Here is a 23,798-nt window from a genome sequence, read left to right on the forward strand (position 1 = left end):
GTTATGGTGCACACAGTCATTTCCCAGACAGGTAAGCAAGTATTGGCGTGGTATCCCTGGCAACCAACCCATCTTTATCTGCTGGGATCCATGCAGCACCTGTGTGGTGTGACACCTGTAGCCCCCGCTGTCTGCCCGCTCAGCTGTTTTCTGTCACCCGTCCATCGTAGATAATGAACACCTGCAGTACCAACTGCTCCGGGAGAGAGAAGGAGAGTGAGTTGTGAAGTAGATTAGAGTCGCACACGTGTCCTTGAACAAACTTTGTAATTAATGGTGTTGATTCAAGGAAAATAGAGACAGTATTTAATTACTTCACTTCCACAAATATGATGAATAAAATATACAAATAAATTAATAATTAATCAATATTTCTGTAGTTATTTATTTATTATTTTCATAGAGACTGTGTTCATGAATTAACAGAAATACTGTAAATCAGCCAGAGTAAACTGTATAGGCTCATTTTCAATCCATCATCCTAATGAACTGTACAAAAACAAACATGATTAAAAGTACATCTTTACAAAAGTCAAAACAAAGCAAAATGTTAACAAACCATGAATAAAAACAAGCAAATACCCTATGATTAACATTACAGTGCAGCATTCAGATACAATACTTTCTTACATAACTTTAATCAGGACATAATTTTAAGCAAAAACTTAGTTTTCTCATAATTGTTTTCAAGGAAATGTATCTGATAAGAGACCTTTAAGACATTACCCAAAATAACATTTTCAGTAAGTGTGAATAGTCATGCAAATGAATAAGTAGAAGATTAAAAGACTGCAATTGAGACTCCGTAATGCAGCATGACACTATTGAGAAAATGAACAATTTTAATGAGCTCTAATCCCAAACACAAAACCTCATTACACACAAGTACTCTCTTGTTCTGTTTTAATGTGTTTTCAATGAAATGAAGTGGAGTCAGTGCCTCATAAATTTGTGGAAATCCTTGAGAGAAAACAAGAGATGTCTGTGTTTTAAGAGATTTATTTAATGCTTAAGGGAATCAAAGAATCAAGGACCAAAAAAAACATGTTATTGGCTGTTTGGACAGATCGTTGACATAGTTTGAAAATGTAATCCCTTTACTTGGGATTAGTGCGCTGGCACACCAAGAGGCATGTGTTGTGTCATATGGACACAGGGAGGGAGGATTCACTTGGAGCTGGGAGGACAACTTTTTTTCCGACAAGATGTTTCACTCAGGTTTCTCCAAACTGTGCAGACTCAGAGTAGGTTCATAATATTTGTATATTTTAAATGAATTAGAAGTATTTATTATATAGGCAGACTAATGGGTTATGAGTGTGACTAAAGCAGGTGGTTATTTCCCTTAAGTCTGAAGATAAGGGTCACGTAAACAAACATCTGAACGGAGGCAACGACTAGGAGTTAAGACGAGAATCATTTATAAAATGATGGTTGCTTAAATGTTTTCTAAAGCATTTTTATATCCAAGAATGTCCTTTGTAACATGTAGTTTCTACATATGTAATAGTCTGATTCCCTCTTTTCTCTCCAGCTGGCAGAGTACCGCCAGAGGAAAGCTCACGCCGACTCCCAGAGGAATCAGAAGAGGAAGAAGAAAAAGAGGACAACGGAGGATTCAGAGGGTGATGTGCAGGGACGGGTGCAGTACGACCCCAATGAATCTGCAGAGGTGGAGGACTTCCCAGTTGGAGGACGAGATGGAGAACGAGAGGGAACTAAAGATCCTCCCACCACAGAGTTTACCTTCGCAAGGACGCTGCGAAGCGGAGAGACTGTCCAGCATGATCAGACCTACACTATAGAGGTAGACCCTCACACTTCCTTCTTTTACTTTTTTTTTTTTTTTGACACATTCTGAACACGTCTATTTAATTCCCCTGGATGACCAGTACAAATGAGTTGTACCTCAAGGCTGACATTTAACTTTTTAAATTACCTTCAACGGATTTTAAGATTTATTTTTAAAGCCTGCAGCTCGGTGCCTCTTTGAGAGATTTCCCAGAGCAGAGGCTGGAAACTAAGGCTGCTAACAATGTTTATATTTGAGAGTGTAAAAAAATCTGTCAAATCGGCCAATAATATATATATATATATAGTTAAAACAAGTATTTACATTTAGATTCCTTTAAGTCCTGTTATGAATAATTTGTGACTAAGATGTAATGAGTATGAGAGTTGAATGAATTTTCTTTGGTCCCCAGGGGGGCCGCCGTGCAAATTTAAGCCAGACTCACACATATACTTTCAGATACTTGATTTAATGCAGTTTGATGGGGTTGTGCTGCTTTCTGGCCATTTTTTAAATAAAAATAATACAGCTTTGATAAGTGTGCATTTTAAATTAACTCAACTTTTTAAAGTTGGTTATTAGGGATTTGGTTGAACTTTCAGCAGCTTAGTTCTTTCATTGCATCAGACATCACTGGCCGATAACTTCATCAAACATGCTCTTTGAAACTTAACACAGGGAGGAGAACATTTTCACTGTTGATGTATTCTGTGAATTCATTTCACATATATAACAGCAACCCCTCTAAGCCTTGATTCTTGCGACTTTAATCAGGGTCAGTCAAATTATTATATATTTTAATAAAATATATGTTTTCACATTTGGTCTGTAAGCTTTGAAAAGATACATGACCTTCAGATCTGCAATGAATTCCTATAGATGAATGGGAGATTTGGAGCAGAGGCTCAATAATGGCCGATAAATAAATATTCCGGCAGTTACATCATCCTCGAATAAATCTGCCATCTAAAGCTCAGGGCTAAGGGTCCTCACATGTTTTTCTCCCTCCATCATTGGAGCCCAGTTAGTCTTTTCATCGGCACCGTGCAGCCTCTCTCTCCTTGAACCCACTGTACGTCTGATGGAGTACATGCCCACAGAACTACCCGTTGTCATGGAAACAGACAGTTGCCTTTAAACAGGTAGTGAGGCGTTAGTCTGTGGGACCAATTCCTGTGGCCTTGCAACACTTTTCTGCAGACCTTAAGGGCTGATGAAAGTATGAAGTGTTTTTTTATTTTTCATTCTTTCAGTTTTTACCTTGGGACTGACCCATAGCTCTTACAAAAAGCCGAAGACGTGTTTCTAAAGAGAGTTTAATTAAATTGGCTCTCACACGGTGCTCGGTTCTTTTCAGAGATTTTTGTGACGATGCTGCTTTCTGTGAGATTTAAGTGGTTGCTGTGGAAACAAAGCGGAAACCGAAAGGTTCCATAATGTCACAACAGTTTTTCGCAGCATCTTTAATGGATTATAATTGCAAGTACAAGTGTTGACTCATTGATGCCTCTTTAACTTCAGCGCCTGGAAGTAAACTTTGCATCATACTCTCTTTTCAAAGAGTTTCTATTGTAAAGAGCATTTTATTAAATTTAGATCCAGTATCTCATCCACTTATCGAATCTGAGTCCTTTTAGATGCCTAATTGAATGTTAATGGGTTTTACCTGTCAACAAGTGACTAAAGGCTAAAATAGCTACGACTTTAAGATGTCTCGTTAACTCTGGTTTGTTGGGAGGGAAGAAGCATTCAATCATGCACTTAAAGTGTTACTATCAGAAAATAATTTATGATCAGAGATTTGTTTCTTTCACAATTAAAACTATCCAGTTTTTCTGCCGACTGGTAACTGGGTCCAAAATGGATCCAGCTTTAGGGCCTCATCCCCTGTCTTGTCACATGTCATCAAACCAATTATCTACTTTGTGCATCCTGCCACCCACAGCTGAGGTGGCGTCCAAGTTCAGCTATCACTTAAAACGAAACCTGGAGGAGTGGGTTAAACCCATATTTGAACCCATAGTTAAATGCAGAGTGTCCTCCGAAGTAGGACACAAGCTAAGCATTGTTACTGATTGTTATGACAGAATATTTTACTATGTTGATTTTATGTTATATTGAATTATATTGTAACTAAAGAAAACTAATGGATTTAAGGGTGATAAATGTGACAAATTCAGTAAAGTTTTCTTAATTCTGTAATGATAAAATGGCTTTAACGTTTTCTTGTTGCAGCCGGAGAGTGAAGTGTCCACTACTGCTGAAGATTATTCCTCAGAGGTGAGATGACCTCTCTCTCAAAATATATATTCTCACCTGTTAGATGAACTTTTATTTGATTAATCTGATGGTTAATCAAAATGTTTCAGTGTTTCTCTGAATCTCTTCATATGACTGCTAGTGTGGTTGTATCAGGGGATTTATTGTCACATCTGTGTCTCTCTATGTTTTTGGGAAATCCTAAGTACGAAGTAACTAATGAGGACTGGTTTAGACTAGGTTTTTGCAGAATTTCCCAGACTAAGGAAGATTTAGCATGTGCCTTGTCAACTTCCACTTGGTATCAAGGGTTTCCGTTAATTATGTGTAGCTTGTTAAATATATTAACAGCATATTCCTGCTGTTTTCTTTTGATATGGTCCTAAAGACTGGAAACTAGTGGAAGGGGGTATATCACTAGTGGCTCAGTATCATGGTTTATCTCATCAGCTGTCCGACCAATTGACAGGTGACAATACGAACCTTAATGTTTCACTGACAACCTTGTGAATTAACAGGTGAATGGATGCCACGATGAGATGTCAGAGAATCTAATGATGTCTGCGAAGGATTTTATCTGGGTACAGTAATCTGATCAGGGGATTCCTCCGGCTCTGCTTTGCTGGCAAACCCTCTGGCTGCTGAATTGACTCTGTTGACTTAACATTTTAGTCTTCTGCAAAATTTCCCATAACCCACTAACCACGCCTGTTTTTATGCTTATGTAATTAACCTGAGCATATATCCACAGTCTGTGGGAGCTATGATATGGGAAATATAAATTATATTTTTAAAGAAGAAATGGAACAGGAGTTGACTCTACAGGACTTTTTGACATATTCGGGTTGCACATTATTTCTGGCAGCTGCAGGAGAATGAAATAAGGGAGGGTGAAAAGTGGAAAAGAAGGAACAAGACATTGCAGTGCTTGAAGGAAAGAGGACAGGAGTTGTTACGTAAAAGACCAGCTCTCTTTAGATTCACTATTGTGATATTCGAACAAAGGAGACAAAAACCAGTGAGATAGCAAGTCAGACACTGAGTGCAGGATGACTCGTGCTGGGGATGAGTTTTAGTACATGAAGTAATGTGTACAACATTTTTCATTTCATTCGTTTTTCAGATTAAGTTAAGATTTTTTTTAATGTGGGATGAAACCTTTATTACTCCCAATTTAATCAGCATTGTACAGCTCTGCATCTTTTAAAGAGAAAGTGAGGCAACAGTGATATGTTAGTGTTTCTGCCCCCATCTCTATAGGGCTTCTATTTTTGGGAAGTTGAAACAAATAGCTCTTCACCAGTTGATAACATTAACATATTTATTATACATTTCTTCATGTGGCCCTGACTCTGGCAACTAACAGCTGTTTCTCTGGAGTGGGGAATATGAGCTAAGCTCATTTGTGAAACCTCATCTTGTGTTGTAAAGCTTTGTAAATGCGCCGCTGCCCCTTACTGTTATTTTGCTGTTCAGGAGGAGGTTGAGTCCCTGCCACAGGTGACAAAAGGAGGTACAATGCAGGACGCACTTGCTGCCAAGACCCTGGCAGTGGAGGAGCTAAGTCCGGAGGAAATCAGAGCTGCCTTTGGTACAGAAGGAGTGCAACAGGTAGATATTTTAATAAAATAATTTTATATTTTATCACTTTCTCATCTTTACTTTCAGGCTAAACTTGCTTAATATCTGTATGTTACTGCTGTATAATGTCAACCTTAATCTGTATGAAAGGTCCTTTTACTTATGCAATATTACTTTTACAGCTGCAGGATTTTGAAGCTGCTCTGAAGCAGCGGGATGGCATCATCACGCAGCTCACGTCAAACCTTCAGCAGGCCCGTGAAGAGAAAGACGAGATCATGAAAGAATTCCTGCAGCTGACAGAGCAAAGTCAAAAATTACAAATTCAGTTCCAGCAGGTGAGAATGCAGAGAATAGTTTTTAGTTAAAACTTGTGTGTTAAATTCCTCTATTCCATTTTTATACAGTTATTGCTTTGTACTTCTGCTTTTTATCCATCTGTCCAATTAGCAATTCATGTGTGTATGAGGAGTTTGTTTATAATATAAACAGAAAGTGACAGGTTTTTCTTTTATTACAGCTGCAGGCGGGCGAGACACTAAGGAACACCAGCCACAGCAGCACTGCAACTGGTCTTCTGCAGTCCAGGCAGCAGCTTGTCCAGTACCAACAGCAGCTGGAGGAAATGAACGTGGAGTCCAGAAAGCACCAGGAGAGGAGCAGTGAACAGCAAGAGCACATCAGCCAGCTCCAACACAAACTCAATGAGATGGAGATGGTGAGAAGTTACTTAGTGTTTAGGTTATCAGATATATTTTAGATTTTATTCTGTTAAATTTGAGTGGTTGCACATTATGTTCTCAATTTAACCCTTTGTTTTCTTTGCAGTCAGGACAAAGATCGGAAGAGTCATTTACACAGAGGATGAACAAAAAGGACCTGTTGATTGCTGAACAAGAAAAAGTCCTTGCGGGTCAGGAACAGCTGGTGATGGAGTTGAGAGTGGCCGAGAAGTCTTTTGTACAAACGCTGGAAGAGAAAAGTCTGTTTATATCAGGGCAAACTGCAATAATCACGGAGCATGAGAGGTCATTAACCCTGCTCAGAGAGGAACTGGCTCTTGTGGCAAGGACTTCAAATGAAAGTATTATACAGCAATCAGACAAGAAAGACTTGATCATAGCCGAGCAAGAGAGGGTAATTTCAGAACGAGACGGCTCTCTCTCACAGCTCAAGGATGAGCTCGAGACCTCTGAAAAACGCCTGCGTGATATCCAGCAGCGAATGGACGCAAAAGAATCAGAGCTTGAAAAATGTCTGGATGAGTTGGAGAGCACCAAATCTGACTTGGAGAGCCGTAAGGGTGAAATGGAGAGTTGTAAATTAGAACTGGAGAATGAGCGAGCAGAGTTGGAAAGTTGTAAGGGTGAACTTTCAAGCTCCAGACAGAAAGAGAGAATGTCTTCTAATGAAATCATGCAGCTCATGGGCACAGTGGAGGACCTGCAGAAACGTCGTCACCAGGGCAGCCTGACGGAAAGCGACGCAATCCAAAAAATGCAGGAAGAGACTGGAAAGAAGCTTGAAGTTCTGAGGGCAGAGCTGGACGAGATGTATGGCCAGCAAATTGTGCTAATGAAGCAGGAGCTTAATTTACAAAATGCTGCGAAAGTGGAGCAAATGACTGAGCTACATAGTTCTGAGCTCGAGCTTTTGAAAGCACGATTGTCTCAAAGCTCCACTCTTAGCGCTGCTGAGGTGGACAGTCTCAATGCTAAGATTAAGGAGCTTCAGGGGACAGTAGAGCATTCCCAAGCAATGCATGATGAAACCATACACAAGCTAAGCCAAGTCAACCAAGAAAAACTCCACCTGCAGGTCAAGGTTGAGGATCTTCTTCAGGATCTTTGTTCCGCTAATGAAAAAGTGGAGCAGGTCTCCCACAGTCTTATTTCTCAGGAAAGCCAACTGGGTGAACTGCACCGCCTCCAGGAGACGATTGACGGTCTGAAGAGCGAGCTGGCCGCTGCTCAGGAAGCTGCTGAAGACGCAGAAACTAAACATGAATCAGAAGTAACCAACTACAAGATCAAGTTGGACATGCTAGAGAGGGAGAAAGATGCTGTACTGAACCGCATGGCCGAGTCTCAAGAGGAAGAGCTGGACCGGCTCAGGACTAAGCTTCTGTTCAGCCATGAGGAAGAGCTGACCCATCAGCGTGAAGAATTGCAGAGGGAGGGCTACATGAACACAGAAAACCTTCTCAATGAAGCTGCAGTCAAACACGAGAGAGCGTTGCATGAGCTGCGTGTTAGTTACGAAGAAGAGCTGCAGCTGTCACGAAGAGAGAAGGCAAATTTTGCCACAGAGCGAGATGAGCTTTTGCACCAAATTCTTGGCCTGAAAGAAGACCTCAAGCTGGCTTTGCACAACTCCAGAGCAGATGAGCTTGTCCAGCAGCTCAAAGAGCTTCAGGTGGAGATTGAGGAACTGAGAAAGGGAGAAGAACAACGAGCTAGAATGGAAAATGAAATTCAGACGTTGCGAGAAAAGAAAGAAGTGCTGCGAAAACAGACAAGAGACAAAGAACAATCCTGGGAGAACAAGTGGAAAGAGCAGGAGTTAGAAAAGACAAGCTTAATGGAATCTAATAACACTTTGAAAGAAGAGTTGGACTCAAACTTTTTGCAAATTGAGACACTGACAACAGAAAATAATCAAATTCAGCAAATAGTAGACAAGCTCAGAGAGAAAATAGAAAACCAGAGGACTACTTTCTCATTCGCCGAAAAGAACTTTGAGGTCAACTACCAGGAGCTAAAGGCGGAGTACATGTGTCTCATTGAGGCAAAGACACAGTTGGAAGAGAGGACACTGAAGGAGACACATGAGTCAGCGGCGAAAATTGCCAATCTTCAGTCACAGATTCGGGATCTGGACGAGAGCAGCAGAGCTATTAAATTGGAGGATGCGAAAAAAGAGAATGAGGCTTTGGTCCAAAAAGTTACTACTGAGCTAATGGAGAAACTGAATGTTACTTTGGGTGAGAAGGAAATCCTGGCTGGGAGGGTTTCTGAAGTTACAGAGAAACTCATGTTCACAGAGAGCAAAGTGGGACGGCTGGAGGACGAGCTGATGAACGTGAGAAAAGAAAATGCAAAGGTCATGGCCCAGAATGAAAGCCTAGGAAAAGAACTGGAGAGAGAACAAGAGATTATAAGAGAGCAGGCGAAGGGGCAGGATGCCCAGAGAAAAGCTAAGCTCCAGAAAGAAGAGGATGCTGCTCAGCCAGTTAGTTCTTTTGAGGATCATCACTCTGAGATTCAATCTCTGCGAGAGGAGATAAAGGCTCTTCAGTCCCTGCTGCGAACAGCTGAATCAGAGAGAGACGACATCAAGCAGACCCTGGATCTCGAGAAGGTTTTGCAGACTAATGCAGCGGCAGTCCAGTCTTTGGGGGAGGGACCTGTGGAAGAACGATCCTCGCCACAGAAGTCCACAGCCTCAGGGTCAAACAGGCGCAAGAGACGGCAGAGGTCGAAGCAGGAGCGCAAAGTGGTCACTTCCCCGTCAGGCAGCAGAGAAGAAACGCAGAGGGAGGAGGAAGAGGACGCAGCGGCGGAGGAAGAGAGAGCTGCAAGTGCCGCAGAGCAGGAGAAGCAGCCTCAGATGGAGAGCCAGGTTATGTCATGTTCACAGGAGAGGGCCAGTAAGGAGGACTCCACTGACGGGTACCAGGGAGACGGAGGCAGAGGCTACATCAACAAATCGGTAGGCACTCACTCGCATACAGCTACTGCACCACTCTCTTATGAAACCACTGCACTGCCTTTTTAAGTCGGAATTAAATTACATGTTAGATTGAATCGGGGGCTTTTCAAAAAATATGTCTAAAAAAAAAAAGTGCATTGAAAGAGGCGTGCATCTCATTCACAATTAATCCTGTGCTGTCTCATGTTGTAATTGGCCTCATCACAAATGCTTGCACAGCCTTCACAGCCACAAAGAGCTTAGACATGGAACATATGACTGAGGGATCTTAGCTGTCATGTTTTTGCCCTAGTGACAGTGCCATGATTGCAAATTGCATAAAGGATTATCATTCAAAGGTAGCATTGAGCTGCACAGTCCAACTATTAGAAAGCCATGTTTCGTTTATTAAGTTTGTGAGGACCATTCATTGGCATCAAGGGGGCACTTGAGGGAATATAATGTTAAAGAGATTCCAACCTGCACAGAGCCGTGAGGTGAGATTTCTACTCGTAAAGGGAGCCATGCAATATTTATAATGTGCTTTCATTTGATGCTGCTAGTCCGCAATCTGAATGCAATGTTGCTTTGGAAAAGGACGGAAAATTTAAAAAAAAGGAAAACAATCAACCATAGTCTTCTGACAGCTTTGAATCATTGCCATTGTGTAGAAATGTGTACATTCTAGTTTCTTTCCATCCTGCAGGGAGTGAAGGGTTTGAGGTGAGAAGCCATTTTACACCAATCACGTCTGTGTGTCTGTCACTTCAAGCTCTGTCTCCGTCACACCAGACAAAAGATAGTTTACAGTGTCCTTCTGCCATTTCACATCTGTGCTCTGTTTTTGCTTTTCGTCAGTTCCTGGGTTGGAGTATTTTCTGTGTGCCTTGACCAAAAAAACAGCTGAAATGCAAGTTTAGAAGCCTTTAAAAAATAATTTAACATTTTCTTTAATGCTTAGTGATGTGGGGAAATGACATTTAATTCAATATGTCTTGATGTTCATGTAAGATGTTCTACCTTTGTACTGTCAAGACCAGAACTTAAATCAGGTGCTTGTTAGATGAAAACTCATGTATAGTCAGTCACTCACAATGACCAACTACATGAAAAGCTAATGCACAGGTTTAATTAACAGCTTCACTGGGGTTCGAATTTGAATAAAGAAAAAACAGACAATCGTCAGAACTATTTCATTCTGAAGTGTAGGCGGACAATTTTAATAACAGACTGTCTACACTCCCTCTCCTTCTCAGGAAGTGATCCATAATGATGCATCTTGTCTTTCTGTCCATCACGTCATATTTGTCTGCATTTGTATTGGGGTAACATTTCAAAACAAAAAAACTACAATATTGTTTCTTCTTCTTGTTCAGGTGAGCCAACATGGGAGTGACGGCCATCACACGGAGCCTGACATGTGCCAGAGAGCCGAGGGCGGAGAGACAACTGAGCATGTAAATGGCACTTAGCCCACTTCCTGCCCTTGACTGTGATAGAAAACCAAACAATCTAATGCTCAATAAACAGATGCTCATATAGCAGTTTTGTATTATTCCAGCTTGGTGAATACCTCCTCTTAATGTGGGGGCGTAATGATATTTACTTAGTGCCCCTGGAAAAAATTCTGCACAAATTAAAACAGTAAAACAACAGCGTCGTGACTGCAGAGCAACTGCAGTCGTATAGTGGGAGAAGATATTTAGCTGTGGGATTAGTTGTATTAGAGGCCTTGAAACATTTACAGAGCAGGGCAGTACTGTACTGTGAAGGTAATAAAGAGGAAATAGTTTGGCTATAAACATCTTTCATCAGCCAACCGATCGTCCTTGACGGCACCCAAGGCAGCTGTCAGAGAGAGATTTCCTAGCAACTACTAAACTGTTCATAAGTTGCTGAACCAAAATTTCCCATGAAATCTAAAAAAAAAATTGAAACCTCTCAGTAAATAGTCATGGAGGGAAGAATAATTAATTTACCATATGTTAATTTGCTCATGTATCTCATTTTGTCATTTAAAGTCATTTAAACTCCAACTGAATTTAGATTCAGCCATCAAGTGGTTTTCCTGATTTGAGGATCTGCAGATTATTGTTGCATGAACCGTAAAACCAAACTTACTAAGAAAAAAAAACATTTGAGCAAACATCAGTATGACAGAAACCATCTTTGAGACATTTTTATTCAAAGTGTGTTTTGACTCTTTATCTACTTACTTGGAGGAGGCTGGGTTTATGACCTACACTACAGCTAGCCACCAGGTGGTGATCCAGATGATTTGGCTTCACAGTTAGGGAGCTGTCATGTCATCCATCTTTGTTTACAGTCTATCATGACACTTAACAACTAACCTGTTTTTCAAGATGCGTTCCTGCGCAAGGGCTAATAAATGCTTCATATTTTTGTAGGTTATATTAATTTAGTAGAATTATGTTTCTCAGAAAAGGCGTTTGTTGGTGTGTGTTTAAAACGTCACAACAAAGCTGTCGTCTGTTTGTTCGTTACTTTTCGTCTTTTGTTATTTTGAGCCGCAACATGTGAGTGATTACAGCTTTAAAAGGCCTTTCTTCACTGCGCCATTAGATATAGTCTGGATGAGGACAAAGCAATATGAACGCAGCTTAATTCAAGATGCAGAGTGCACATTAAAAACGTCTGACATCAAAGGTAAAATAATCACAATTTCACAAATGTGAAGCCCTGACCAATTTGTGCTAATGCATTATGCATTATTAGAGGAAGGCTCACCGTGTGCCTTTTGTTCTCTGTCACAGAAGTGGTAATGGCAGACCTCTTCTCCTGAAAACAGGTGCCTTGTGCAACAGCTCGGACATAGAAACAGGATTCATCATTTAGCCGTTCTAATTAGCAAATATGGTAACATGCTGCTCAGTATAATCTGTAATTAATTATAAGTGATATTTTCCTGTTCTTTTTACGACCCTTCCAACCTCAAATTCCCTGTTTCCCTGCAAAACACATTTTTGCCATAGCTTAATAATTAATTTGCTAATTACAACTGCGATGCGGTAATTCTAGTCTTATTGACTATTTTTAGGAACATTAGGACAAACACTCTCATATCCATGGAAACATGTTTTCCCCTGCGCATTTTACCAACTACGTTATTTATGTTGATGTCTTCTTCCTGTCTTAAGGGTGAGTGCCGGCTGCAGATGGAGGCCCAGCGTATCAGCCTGTCTCAGATCCACGCCGCCCATCTCGAGCTGCTGCAGGAAGAGACGGACGCCCGCACACAATCCCTGGAGCTGAAATTGCGAAACCAGAAAGTTCACAGTGTCCTAGGTGAGCTGATGTGCAGTTGATTGCCTTGTATCTGGTAAAGCATTGTTCCCTTTATGTGCTTTGATGGATCAAAAACAGAACAAGATTTTGGTTGGCTGATATATCAAGCATTGTTTTTCTTCTCTGTTTATCATCGTCTGTGTGTTTTTTTGAAACATGTAGAGCATTTAAAAATTTTAATTAATTATGTTGAATTTTCTGCTTTTTTCACAGATGAGCCAAAATTCTTCAAATATCAAGACTTGTTACAAGCCGTGTCAGAAGAATGCATTGAAATCATTCTGGTAATTATGTTAATAACTAGAATGGCACTCAGTAGAGTGTTGACCTCCGCCAACGCCCAAAAGTACCCTTAAATTTTATCCAACCAAATAAAGCACCCTCAAATATCAAATACTGTTCCCTGGAAAATTGGTGAAAATATCAAAAATAATGTTAAAGAAAGTGATAAAAACTCTTCATGGAAACCTGTTCAGTAGTTTTGTGGGGACAGGGGTGAAAACATAACCTCCCTGGCGAACGTAATTATATAAATACAAATACTGTAAAAAGGGTAAATGTTTTGTGTCTCTACATTAATACAGCCTGCAATCATTTCTCTTTCAGTCTTTTCGGAAGCTGTTTGGTGAAGAGTTTTTGGAAAGTGTTGATCTGAGCTGGCAGCCCCCTTCAGAGGAAAGACCAGAAACTAGTGAATCCACCTCCATTATACAGGAGGCCAGAGGTACATTTTTTCATAAAATTAAAAATCCTTAAAAGTACCACAGAAAAACATGTATTTCAAGTGAATGCAGCATATCTGTGTATAACTGTATATTCTAAATCCAGTGTACATTTTTTAATAAAACAAAAGAGTCCAAAAGGATTTTAATCTATGCCACAATTCTGTCTCTAATTGTAGAGCTATACAGAGGTCTTCATCAGGTGAGGGAGAGGATTGAACAGGAGCATCAGAGACTGTCACAGCTCCAGGCTCTGCTGAGGGTTGATGGGAGCAAGGTAAAATCTGTATTCTGAGTCTGTTGAACGAACAGAGGTGGATAACGGAGTCAACAGAGACACACTAACCAATCCGTCTGTGTCACAGATGATGGAACTGCAGATGGCGTTCGATGAACTGAAGAGCTGCAGTGAGAAAGAGACCTCTGACCTACGTGTGCAGGTTACCAGCTGTAGCTCCTCAAGCAAAGGTAAATAGAGTTAAAGTCAATAATGAAAATTCTAAATCAAACAGGTAAAACAGTGTGATCTGGAAACTTTTCACACCCTGAATGTGCATATACTGAAAAACACATACTTGTAAATAGCAAAGTTATCTTACCTGTTTTTAGATGTGGTCGTACTGTTCACTGTTTTGATTTGTTTATATTAGCACATGAATTTCTTACTTCTCATAGATGAGGAACACTTAAAGTTTAATTTATTCTTATCATAAATACTACCCAGTTGAGCATCTTTTACATTTCTCCTCTTTATTGCTGTGTTCAGAGGAGCAGGTTGAGGCACCACCTCCCTCCATAGCCAGTGAGTTACAGAAGCTGAAGGTGGAGGCTCAGGAGAAGCAGCTCCAGCTGGAGGAGAGTCACAGGCAAGAGCTGGAGCTTCTCAGAGCTCACTACCAACAGCAGGCCACAGAGGCAGAGGAGCGATACGCCACTGAGCTCTTCCTGCTGCAGCAGCAACTGCAGGAGGCCACAAGTACACAGACCTACTACAGGTGAGGACACTGTGAAAACACAACACAAACAACACAAGTTTTTAGAAAATGGGTACAGCGGGTTCATCCTAGACAGGTCACCAGCGTGTCATAGGGCATACATACATAGACAAACGATCATTCTCACTCCTATACTCAATTAAGAGTACTCAGGTAACCTAAGCTGTATATCTTTGGACTTTGGGAGGAAGCCAGAGTCGTCTTAGAACACCCACATAGACACAGGGACTCCACACAGGAGGAACTGAACCCAGATCCCTCTTACTGTGTGACAGTGGTAAGAGAAAATGGTGATCCAATCAATTAAACTTAGTATATTAAGACTATTTTGATTTTGTCTTTCACAGATTCTTCTAATTCAGCTTACTTTAAATTAGAGGAACTCATGTAAATAGTTGATTGACTTACACAGTGCATATATAAACATACTGAGCTACATAATCTAACATCTGCTGGTCTGCACATGCTGTGTAGCATGTGGAAGCTTCATGACCCAGTTCTGTTGACGACAAAGACTCGACTAATGAAATATTCACCAGATTTTTGTAAAGCGTCATTCAGGCCTTTTGTTAGTCCTCTAACCTATAAAAGTGCCTTTTCAACTCTTCCGGATGGCTTCCTGTTGGAAGTGATCATTGAAGCACTGATGTGCTGCGTAGGAAACAAGATGAAATTGAGGCACTCGACATGAAGTGCTCAGAAGATTAAACCAAATTGTTTTTTTAATGAATCTCAGGTTGAAGTGACAAAAGCACCTCTGACTTTAACATATTCAAATATATATATAGTTTTTCGTATAACCTGTTTATCACACATGACTTTTTATTTATTCCTGCGTAAGAACTACAACCTGCAAAAAAGACAAAGTAAACTATAGTTAACTATAGACAATTAATATCTCTGAAATACTAGTGACATATGCTCACAGAATAATTTATATTCTATCATCTAGATTAATGTGGATGGTCCCACTGTTGCTGTGAAAACTAAGATGCTGCTGCCCTCCACTGTTTGGTTCTCTAAATACACTTAATATTATAGTTTCATGTTTTAGAAAAAGATTTCCAGACATACAGTTAAACGTGGATTTCTATTTAATCCAACTCATTAATCAATAAACAAACCAGGACTTGTATTGATAATGAAACTTTTGGTTTTGGTTGCAGCCCAAATATAAATATAAATATCAAATTTGTATGACATTAAATAAATACATTTTTTTTAAATCTGTAAACTTTTAAACTCATGTCTAGTTCACAGAACAATTAATTTTGCTTTTGACTTTCAGCCTGTCCACAGTACCTGAGTCCAGCTCTGAGAAGACCGACGAGCGCAGCGACGACCTAAAGGTTTGGCTTCTTCATTTTGGTCTCATCTAAAGCCCTCATGTCACATGCATCACATCCCACTATGAGCCGAAACGTGCACGTCATTAAGATGCTATGACAGTAGGGGGTTGTTGCAGCCTTTAGGCTAAAACATGCTCTAAATCCCCAGCTTTGCTTCAGAACCAGCATCATGAGCGAACCTATATCTAACGATTAAAAGGGTCACACGTTACATAACCCGCCCTTTAAGCGTGTTACTAGTGAACCAAGTGGACTTACTGTAGTCTTGGTGGCTGCATGAAAGGATTCTGTCTTGCGTGAATGAGCCGCTTTCCATTGAAGTCATCGCCCTCTCTCATCGCTCCAACTTCCATCCTTCCCCAGCCTGTCACTCTCACTCCCTCCAATGTCAGAACTCCACAACTCGCGACTGTGGGCCTCCTGCCTCCTCATCCGCAGAGATCCGCGATAGTGGAAGATTGACAGAGGCAGAGGAGCGAAAGAAACCTAAAAGAAACTGGGCATGCTACTTTAAAGACATTAGATTTTTGGAAATGTTAAGCTTGAGGCGACTGGTAGACCAGGAGCTCCATGACTGTGAAACAAACAAGACAGGGATTCATCACGAGACAGAGCAGTAGTGTGTTGGGGGGAAATGTAGCTGTAATATAAGGCAAGACATCTCATAATCACCCTATCATCCCCTCCCCTAGGGGGAGGAGAGAACAAAATGCTGCATTTATTAGTGGGATGATTTGAGCAGCAGTGAAGAAAACCTGTTTATTTCAGGAATTGTCTTGAGGAACTTTTACTTTTAGAACTTCTTGTAACTATCTTGTAATCAGCATAATTTTAAAACACTCCAGTGTGCTGTTAGCTGGTAGTATAATTTGAATCCCTGCAACTCCTCCTCTTCTCTGCTGTCTTCAGTCTTCACAGGACCAGCTTGGACAAGAGTTGTCAGAGGGAGGTGTAGAGTTGAGTTTGTCTAAAAGGTCCACTGGCCTGACTGCACAGCTGCAGGCTCTGAGGAAAGCTCTCTACCACAAGTACGTCCAAGAGGTGGCCACTCTGAAGGAGCAGCACAACAGCGAGCTGAGGAGACTTATAGAACACAGGGAGCAGGGGACGCAAAGAGAAGAGCGTCAAGGAGAGAGGGAGCAGGATTTGGGCAGTGCTGGAAGCTCCAGTGGGAGCCTTGGGGCGGCCGAGCACGTCCTGCTGGAAGAAAAACAACACTGGGAGAGAGTCGAGGAAGAGGTTGCCAAGGTAGGTGGCCAGGCAATTTGTATTTTTACTCTTGGATGGAGAGAGTTTTAATAATACTGGCGAAGATTGTATTTATTTTTATTGATATGAAAATATGTATTCATGTTATTTAATTAATTGTGATACTTAACTTAATAGTTAAAGATAAAGATGTTTTCTGGGGTTTGGGAAGTTTCATTTTCACCTATTTCTGAACTTTTATAGACCAAACAATTGAACCCTCTCAGATCCCCACTATGTCCCACATGATATATATTCTTTAAAATATCTCTGTATCCATGTTTTCTTTCAGGCCATAGTTCAGATGTCAGTGGAGTTTGCACAGCAGACAGAGCTGGCTCGCATCAAGCGTTCCTGCCAGACGAGTACCTCGATGCAGACGCGGTCATACCAGGAGGAGAGGGAGGACCAGCAGCCAGCTCCCAGGGCTTCATTCTCCCAGGGCGCCTGGATGGAGGAGTTGGAGAGGGAGAGACTGGAGAAGGAGCTGGAGGAGAGGAATGCCGAGATCCGAAAATTAAGGGAGAAGCTGCAGAGAAGTGAAACAGCACCTGAGCAGGTTAGTCAGAGGTTATACCTAATTTGGTGATTTATTTTCACCATCATTTGGACCACATTTCATGTGAGACAACTAGCTTCTGCTGTGGCAATAATTTCCAGAAATGCTGTCATACAATTGTGTCCACACATGCTATATAAAGTTAATATTGTGGTTGAAGCTGTTTTAATTTTGCCTTGTGCAAACTTTGCAGCCACACAATTTGGTTTTCAAGTTTACAGAAACATTAACAATGCGTTGCTGGTATAGTCGGATCCTATTTTATACATTATTTAATCCACTTTTTACCCCGAAAGCAACACAGCACCATTTAAAACAAGATGCACAAGATTCTCTGCTGTTAAAGTATTATGATTTAGTAACCATGCATAGTCATAACCAGATTTAGGAAAATCTATTGGTATGATGTCAAAGAATAGTTTTGATTCTAGATGATTCACATTTTCCTCATCCATATACTTCTGTGTCGTGTTTTCCTCCCGTCCTCATTTCTTGAATAGCTAATCCCAGGGTCTGGTCGTCTTTCACTAACCATTTATTGCATGATTAAGCTTTAACTGTGTGGTAGCAGGGGCTGTCAGGTTCAATGTTCTTTATCAAATAAGTTGCTGCTACACCGACTTGGTGCTGATAGAGAAATTATAAGTCAGAGAAAAAAGTTCTTAAGCTTCTATTAGTGGCTGAGATTAATTTTAATAATGTAAAAAACATCTCAGGCATTTCGTCTTAAGTCTGTGACAACACCCAGCTGAGAGGATTTTGTGCACCGTGTTATTCTCTCCTAAATTATCCTAAATCATCTTATTCTCTAAGAAATAAATCAGTTTTCTTTTTATAGCTATAACCCAATTCTATGCTACTTTACTACAAACCAGTTATTCAGTACTTCTCTTACATATCACAAAGTTTAAAACTTCACTAAGTTTACAGTATAAGATATTGTTCGTAAGAAAACTGTAGAGGGGATATTTAAAACATATACTCATACGTGTCTAAAAAAGGGCTTTAATTGAGATCCGTCTCCATCCTGCTCCTCTGAAGTCTCTGCAGTCGTGTCTGTGTGACTGTAGAAGCAGAGCTGAGTTTAAGCTGTTCTCCCAGGAGGTGGCGCTATTGTCTATGTAGCTCAGGTGCACCTGTTGCCATAGCAGCACAAAGATAGTAGTGTTTCTCTCAGCTCCAAGGGAGTGAGAAGTGCGTCTTTGTGTTTGTGTGTGTGTGTGTCTGTGCTCGTAAAAAGGGCAGTGCGCATGTACGTGTGCTGTATGGTGCCTAATTTGAATTCACTCTCACTGCCGCACATCCAGCCACACTGTCCTCTGCTGCTCAGAGTTTTCAGAAGTCTTTTTATCCCGCCGCGATTTTACAATGACGGGGCTCCTGTCTGTGTTGTCTCTACTGCCCGTCCAGGCCTTAAAGAAGAGGAAGGACGATCAGGAAGAGGCTGAGGAAGAGGAAGATCCAGGTGGGACGGGAATAAAGTTATCCTCACAGAATGATGGAGGGTCTTCCGATACGGACAATGAAAGGTAGCGTTGCATTCATACTGCTCTCTAATGGTCTTATAATCAAATCCAGTGCACACAGAAAGTTCTTCCTGTATGATAACCTGCTGCATGAATCATAAACATTACTTATTTCCTGGTCAAGACAAAGTTGGCGCAGTTTAATATCGAGCTTTTACTGACTTTTCCTTCTTGATGTCCACTTCACATATTAAAGATACTCTTCTTTACTGATGTTGGTATTACCTACACTTTGTTTTCTCTCGTTCTTTTAGAAACCTGTTGCGTAAGGCCAATGAGAAACTTACTCAGGTGCTGGTCGATGTCCTAAAGACCACGGCAGCAGCAGAGGAAACTATGGGCCTCCACATGCAAAGTCGCTGTGATGCTTCCAGTGAAGAGCAGCAGGCTGCACCGCCCCCCTCCACCTCACAGAGAGCAACCTGGAAGAAAGTTAACACATCCCCCTTCAGGCCTCATGCTGCAGGCAAGTATCACAGAGGTTCAGAAATGGTGTAGATACAAATGCTGGTATCTTTATCCTGGCCACAGATGGAAAGACTGGAGAGAAAGTGGAGAAAAAAATTCCTGGATCCACCCCCTGTATCTATGTCAAAATATAATGAGTTTGTTCACGGCCCATGTCCCATCCTAGTTTTATGGAAATCTATTCTGTAGCTTTTGCGGGATCCTGCTCAAAACAACAAACAAACAAACAAACGGATAGGGTCAAAACAGAACCTGCTTGATTATGGCAATTATGATATTTTGTCGAGTGGAGCTGACCACAAGTTTATTTATATTAAGTGTGCTTAACTATAAAGTTTGCAATCCAAATTGTACAAATCTGATGTAAGTAACATTTATTGGGGTTTAAATTTATTTAATTTTTGAATAAATTGGACTCTATCCACAAGTCAGAGAAGCGTGGATAGAGATTAGTGTCAGCTCAGTTTCAAAGTGTCAGATAAACTGCTTCATGACTTCATAATTCATTTCCATAACCAAAGAGGTTTGGTGTGGTTTCTATGTTGAACATTTACATTAACACATAGACTACTGTCTTGTTACACTTGTACAGTTATGACCCACAAATTCAACGTGATCACTAACTGTGCAAAGAGCAGCAAGGACAGTTATTCCTGTAATTCCGATGTCAGGATAAACATCAGATTAGCCTGAAGTGTGAATGGTTCATTATAAATGAATGTGGTGAATCCATGGAAGCAACAGACAACAGCTAGTCTCATGACAACAGTCAAATCCTAATACTGTTGTTGATACTAAGACTTTGCCAAAATCCAAAATGTTGATTAATGACGAACCTGTTACTTGATTCTTACTGTTTTTTTAAAGATGAAATATGACGTAGTATTAAACTGGCCTTATCAGCGGGTCTTCGGTCGGTGTCGTCGAATCACCTACCTGCAAGATAATTTCTTCATGTGCAGTGGAGACTGAACTTTACCTATCTTGTGTTTCTATGCAAATAACTTTCGAATTATGCTAAGCAGAGATATTCCAGTGAAATGGACCGAACACAGAGGTGCAGTTGTGTTCAGGCATCAAGTCACAGAACTGAACGTCATGGAGCACCGGGCTCCAAATCCATTAAATTCTGTAAAACCAATGACGCATGAAAATACCTTGACTGCCTCTGTGCTTTAAAAGATTCAATGCTCTATCCAGGTGTGTCTGCATGTCAATATTGTTCCAGTATGAAAATGTTCTGTCAGAAATAGAACCATAACAAAGTGTCAAGTGCGAATCTCACTGCCGCCTCAAGCTGTCACGATACATCATGTCAACCAGCTTGAAGGCAGTTGTGTGAGCGTTTCTTATGATTTTATTTTTTAGCTCTGCTTTGTATCTGGCTCTGTCGTTAATACAAACTACACATCGTGAGCATTTTTATGACCATGACCGGAGGCATTGTATTTTTCTGGCAGGAACGCTTTGAGAGGATTCATTCAAATTTGGCACAAACGTTCACTTGGACTGAAAGATGAACACATTTGATTTTTGTGTTTAAAGGTCAAAGTCGTTACTACATATACTACATAATCTCATACAACTGAAAGGTGGTAATTCTAGTTTAAGAAGCCTTACAATAACTTACCCTATTTCTGTCAAGGTAATGCGTAATCGTTTGTAATGTAACATGGGAAAATTAAATAGTTAAAAGTAGCTCAACATTTAGTATTTCTAGCCATAATTGTGTGGGTGTACTCTCATGTACTTTTGTTTATCCTTCTAAGCAGGAAAAATATCTCTATTACCTGAAACTCTTCAAGACCGATGTAATAAACCACTTGGTGCTTTAAACCTCAGGTGTGTGTTTGTGTGTGTGATATATTTACACTCTCTGTTCCTCCCTGTCGCTCCAGGTCACGCTGCTGACAGTTGCCAGGGCAGTGAGACCTCCACAGACGATGTGATTTCGTGGTCCGGGGAGACGGAGGCTGATGAGGGTCTGGAGGAGTCCCAGAAGATGATGGAAAGCCTGCTGCTGGGGGCGGGGGCACAGTTAGAGAACGAGGAACATCTCATGGGCATCGGCAGCCGACTCCAAACGGCTCTGGAGAAGATGTTAATGGCCATCACAGACACCACCAACCAGGTACAAACCAAACTCTGTCACTCAGCTGATCTGGTGTTTAGTGTCACAGCATGGATTTACTAGATCACCTCATTTTCTTGCCTTAATGCAAATTACACTTTCTCTTTACCAGGGAACGTTGATTCTTTTTAACCTCAGAAGTTAAATTATTCGGTTTTACAAAAAGTATCTTTCTGAGATATTCTTTTATACTTTGCAAACTGTTAGCTATATTACGTCTCATTTAAATGGGGCAACTTAATATAGGTTGGGCATGAGTTTTAGAATCCTGTTCATATCTCAGAATTGTTAAGTGATTCAAACAATACAAATAACATAATAAAAACATGCCAAACTGCTCAATGAAACAGTTTTGTAAATAAGTAGTTACATTTTTGTGGACATACATCAGTAATTAGAAATTAGTTGTTTTGCAGAGAGATCAGTAAGAAAAGATGATGATGAAAGATGGATGCTGGATATTAAGAAGGAAGCCAGAAATTGGATAGTTTATCTTGGCTTAACATGAAGAGTAAAGCCAGCCTACAGATTCTGACCAAACCATCTTTGTAGGCATTTAAATAATCATCACTGTTAATATTTAAAACCCACCCTGAGTTAAAATCCCTGGTCAAGTGAAGCCAATCTTAAGTGGGTTAATGTTTCAGAAGGGCTCTGTGTTTGTTTTACTATAAGTTACCAATCAACGGAAAACCCTAGTGACATGTTTAGCTTTTGTCAAAACATTTAAATGCCCACTCTTCGCACAGTTAACCCCCTGTGAGCTTCTATGCCTGTTCACGGTCATATAATGGTGATGAGGCTGCAGAATTTGCCCGGCAACAAAGTTGAGTTGTCTAGAATTCACGCACAAAAGAGCTGCCTCATTCTCGGTGGTTGCCTGTAGATACGAGCTGTATTTACACTTGAGCTTTTGTCCGGCTGACCTGCCTACCGTAGTCCAGCGGGACGGAGCAGCTCCACCCCCCTGCAGGCTGTCTGTGTAACGGGCCTGCTGTGTCCAGCGTCAGCCAACAGAGACGGGGCCAGTTTAAGTAGGGCAGTGGATGTGTTACTGTAACTGACTGCACGACACATCTTCCCCTTGGCTGGAATTCATGCGTTATTCACGCCGACATGCATTTTATCTTGGTGATCTAAAAATAGCTTGAAAGAAATTTCAGGTCAGGCATCCCAGCATAGTTGTTCCACCGCCCATCCCCACGCCATAGAACGTTATCACCACAATATATTAATTATGTAAGATTGCGACATGTACATAAGCTTAAATAATACATTGATATATCAGCAATAATTTTGATAATTGATTCATTGTTTAAGTAGGTTTTAAATTAAATTAAATGCCAGAAAATGTTCTCCAACCTCTGAATGAAAAAAGGTCTTCTAAAATAAACGTATCACGAACAGGATATCTTTGAGTTCTGAAATGCTAGTTAAACAAAACAAGACCTTTTTATATACATATGACAACAAGGATTCTGGGAAATTTGTGCTCATCTTTTTTATAATAATAGATTACACACGACACACACAATAAGCAGCAGATAAATAACAAAATTAAGATGACAGTTGCTTGCAGCTCCAGTAAACCCCCACTCGCAGTTTCCAACTCTTCCAACTACACACAATTAACAGCACAATAAACTTGTAATCAACAAAGCCTCTAATGGTTTGCTCAATGATTTTCCTGCTGCTATTGATCCCGTACACATTAATCTTTCAGTGAGCGGAGCCGGGTTCATCATGTCTGTGAAGCAGCGTCGTGAGAGAAAGATTGATGTAACAAGCCGGTCAGGAATGTTAAGTGTCTTAAGCGTTAAACTACTGCTGTAAATGATTTGCTCGGGAAAGGTGTTTGTGTTAGCTCATTGCTCCCCTCCCTTTATCTGCCGGTGAGACGCCTCAGTGAGACATGGAAATAGTATGACTGTTGACATGTCAAACAGAGACAGTAGGTGGGACCTAGAGGCTGAATGTCAGAGCGACTTAATTGCTTCTTTTTGTGTCTGCGTATAGGGAGGGAATCAAGTTTGGCAACATTTTGTGAAAAGGGTGTGTGTTGTCTGTGGTTATTTGTGCCTATAAGGAGTGTGTGCGGGAGATCTATTTGCAAATCTACCTGCTCCACTGGCAGTCAGGATTGAAGCCACGCCTGCTTCCCTCCCACTTTTG

At 40.8% G+C, this 23,798-nt stretch overlaps 1 protein-coding gene across 2 annotated transcripts in view; it reads left to right on the plus strand.

Moving 5' to 3' along the window:
* The window catches only part of akap9 (A kinase (PRKA) anchor protein 9), a 55,761-nt gene that overhangs the window by 6,968 nt on the left and 24,995 nt on the right, over window positions 1–23,798 (plus strand). For both annotated transcript variants that reach the window (XM_061092854.1, XM_061092855.1), the window contains exons 2-21: window positions 1,535–1,807; window positions 4,028–4,072; window positions 4,570–4,632; window positions 5,528–5,662; window positions 5,815–5,970; window positions 6,153–6,350; window positions 6,461–9,343; window positions 10,699–10,779; window positions 12,481–12,628; window positions 12,842–12,912; window positions 13,235–13,352; window positions 13,530–13,627; window positions 13,716–13,818; window positions 14,117–14,345; window positions 15,634–15,694; window positions 16,604–16,942; window positions 17,235–17,501; window positions 18,912–19,030; window positions 19,282–19,493; window positions 21,394–21,626. In XM_061092854.1, the coding sequence (XP_060948837.1) occupies window positions 1,535–1,807; window positions 4,028–4,072; window positions 4,570–4,632; window positions 5,528–5,662; window positions 5,815–5,970; window positions 6,153–6,350; window positions 6,461–9,343; window positions 10,699–10,779; window positions 12,481–12,628; window positions 12,842–12,912; window positions 13,235–13,352; window positions 13,530–13,627; window positions 13,716–13,818; window positions 14,117–14,345; window positions 15,634–15,694; window positions 16,604–16,942; window positions 17,235–17,501; window positions 18,912–19,030; window positions 19,282–19,493; window positions 21,394–21,626 (5,832 nt within the window). The remainder of the gene's footprint in view (window positions 1–1,534; window positions 1,808–4,027; window positions 4,073–4,569; window positions 4,633–5,527; window positions 5,663–5,814; window positions 5,971–6,152; window positions 6,351–6,460; window positions 9,344–10,698; window positions 10,780–12,480; window positions 12,629–12,841; window positions 12,913–13,234; window positions 13,353–13,529; window positions 13,628–13,715; window positions 13,819–14,116; window positions 14,346–15,633; window positions 15,695–16,603; window positions 16,943–17,234; window positions 17,502–18,911; window positions 19,031–19,281; window positions 19,494–21,393; window positions 21,627–23,798) is intronic.

Source organism: Limanda limanda, chromosome 19 (genome assembly GCF_963576545.1).
Source record: "Limanda limanda chromosome 19, fLimLim1.1, whole genome shotgun sequence".
NCBI classification, from domain to species: Eukaryota; Metazoa; Chordata; class Actinopteri; order Pleuronectiformes; family Pleuronectidae; genus Limanda; species Limanda limanda.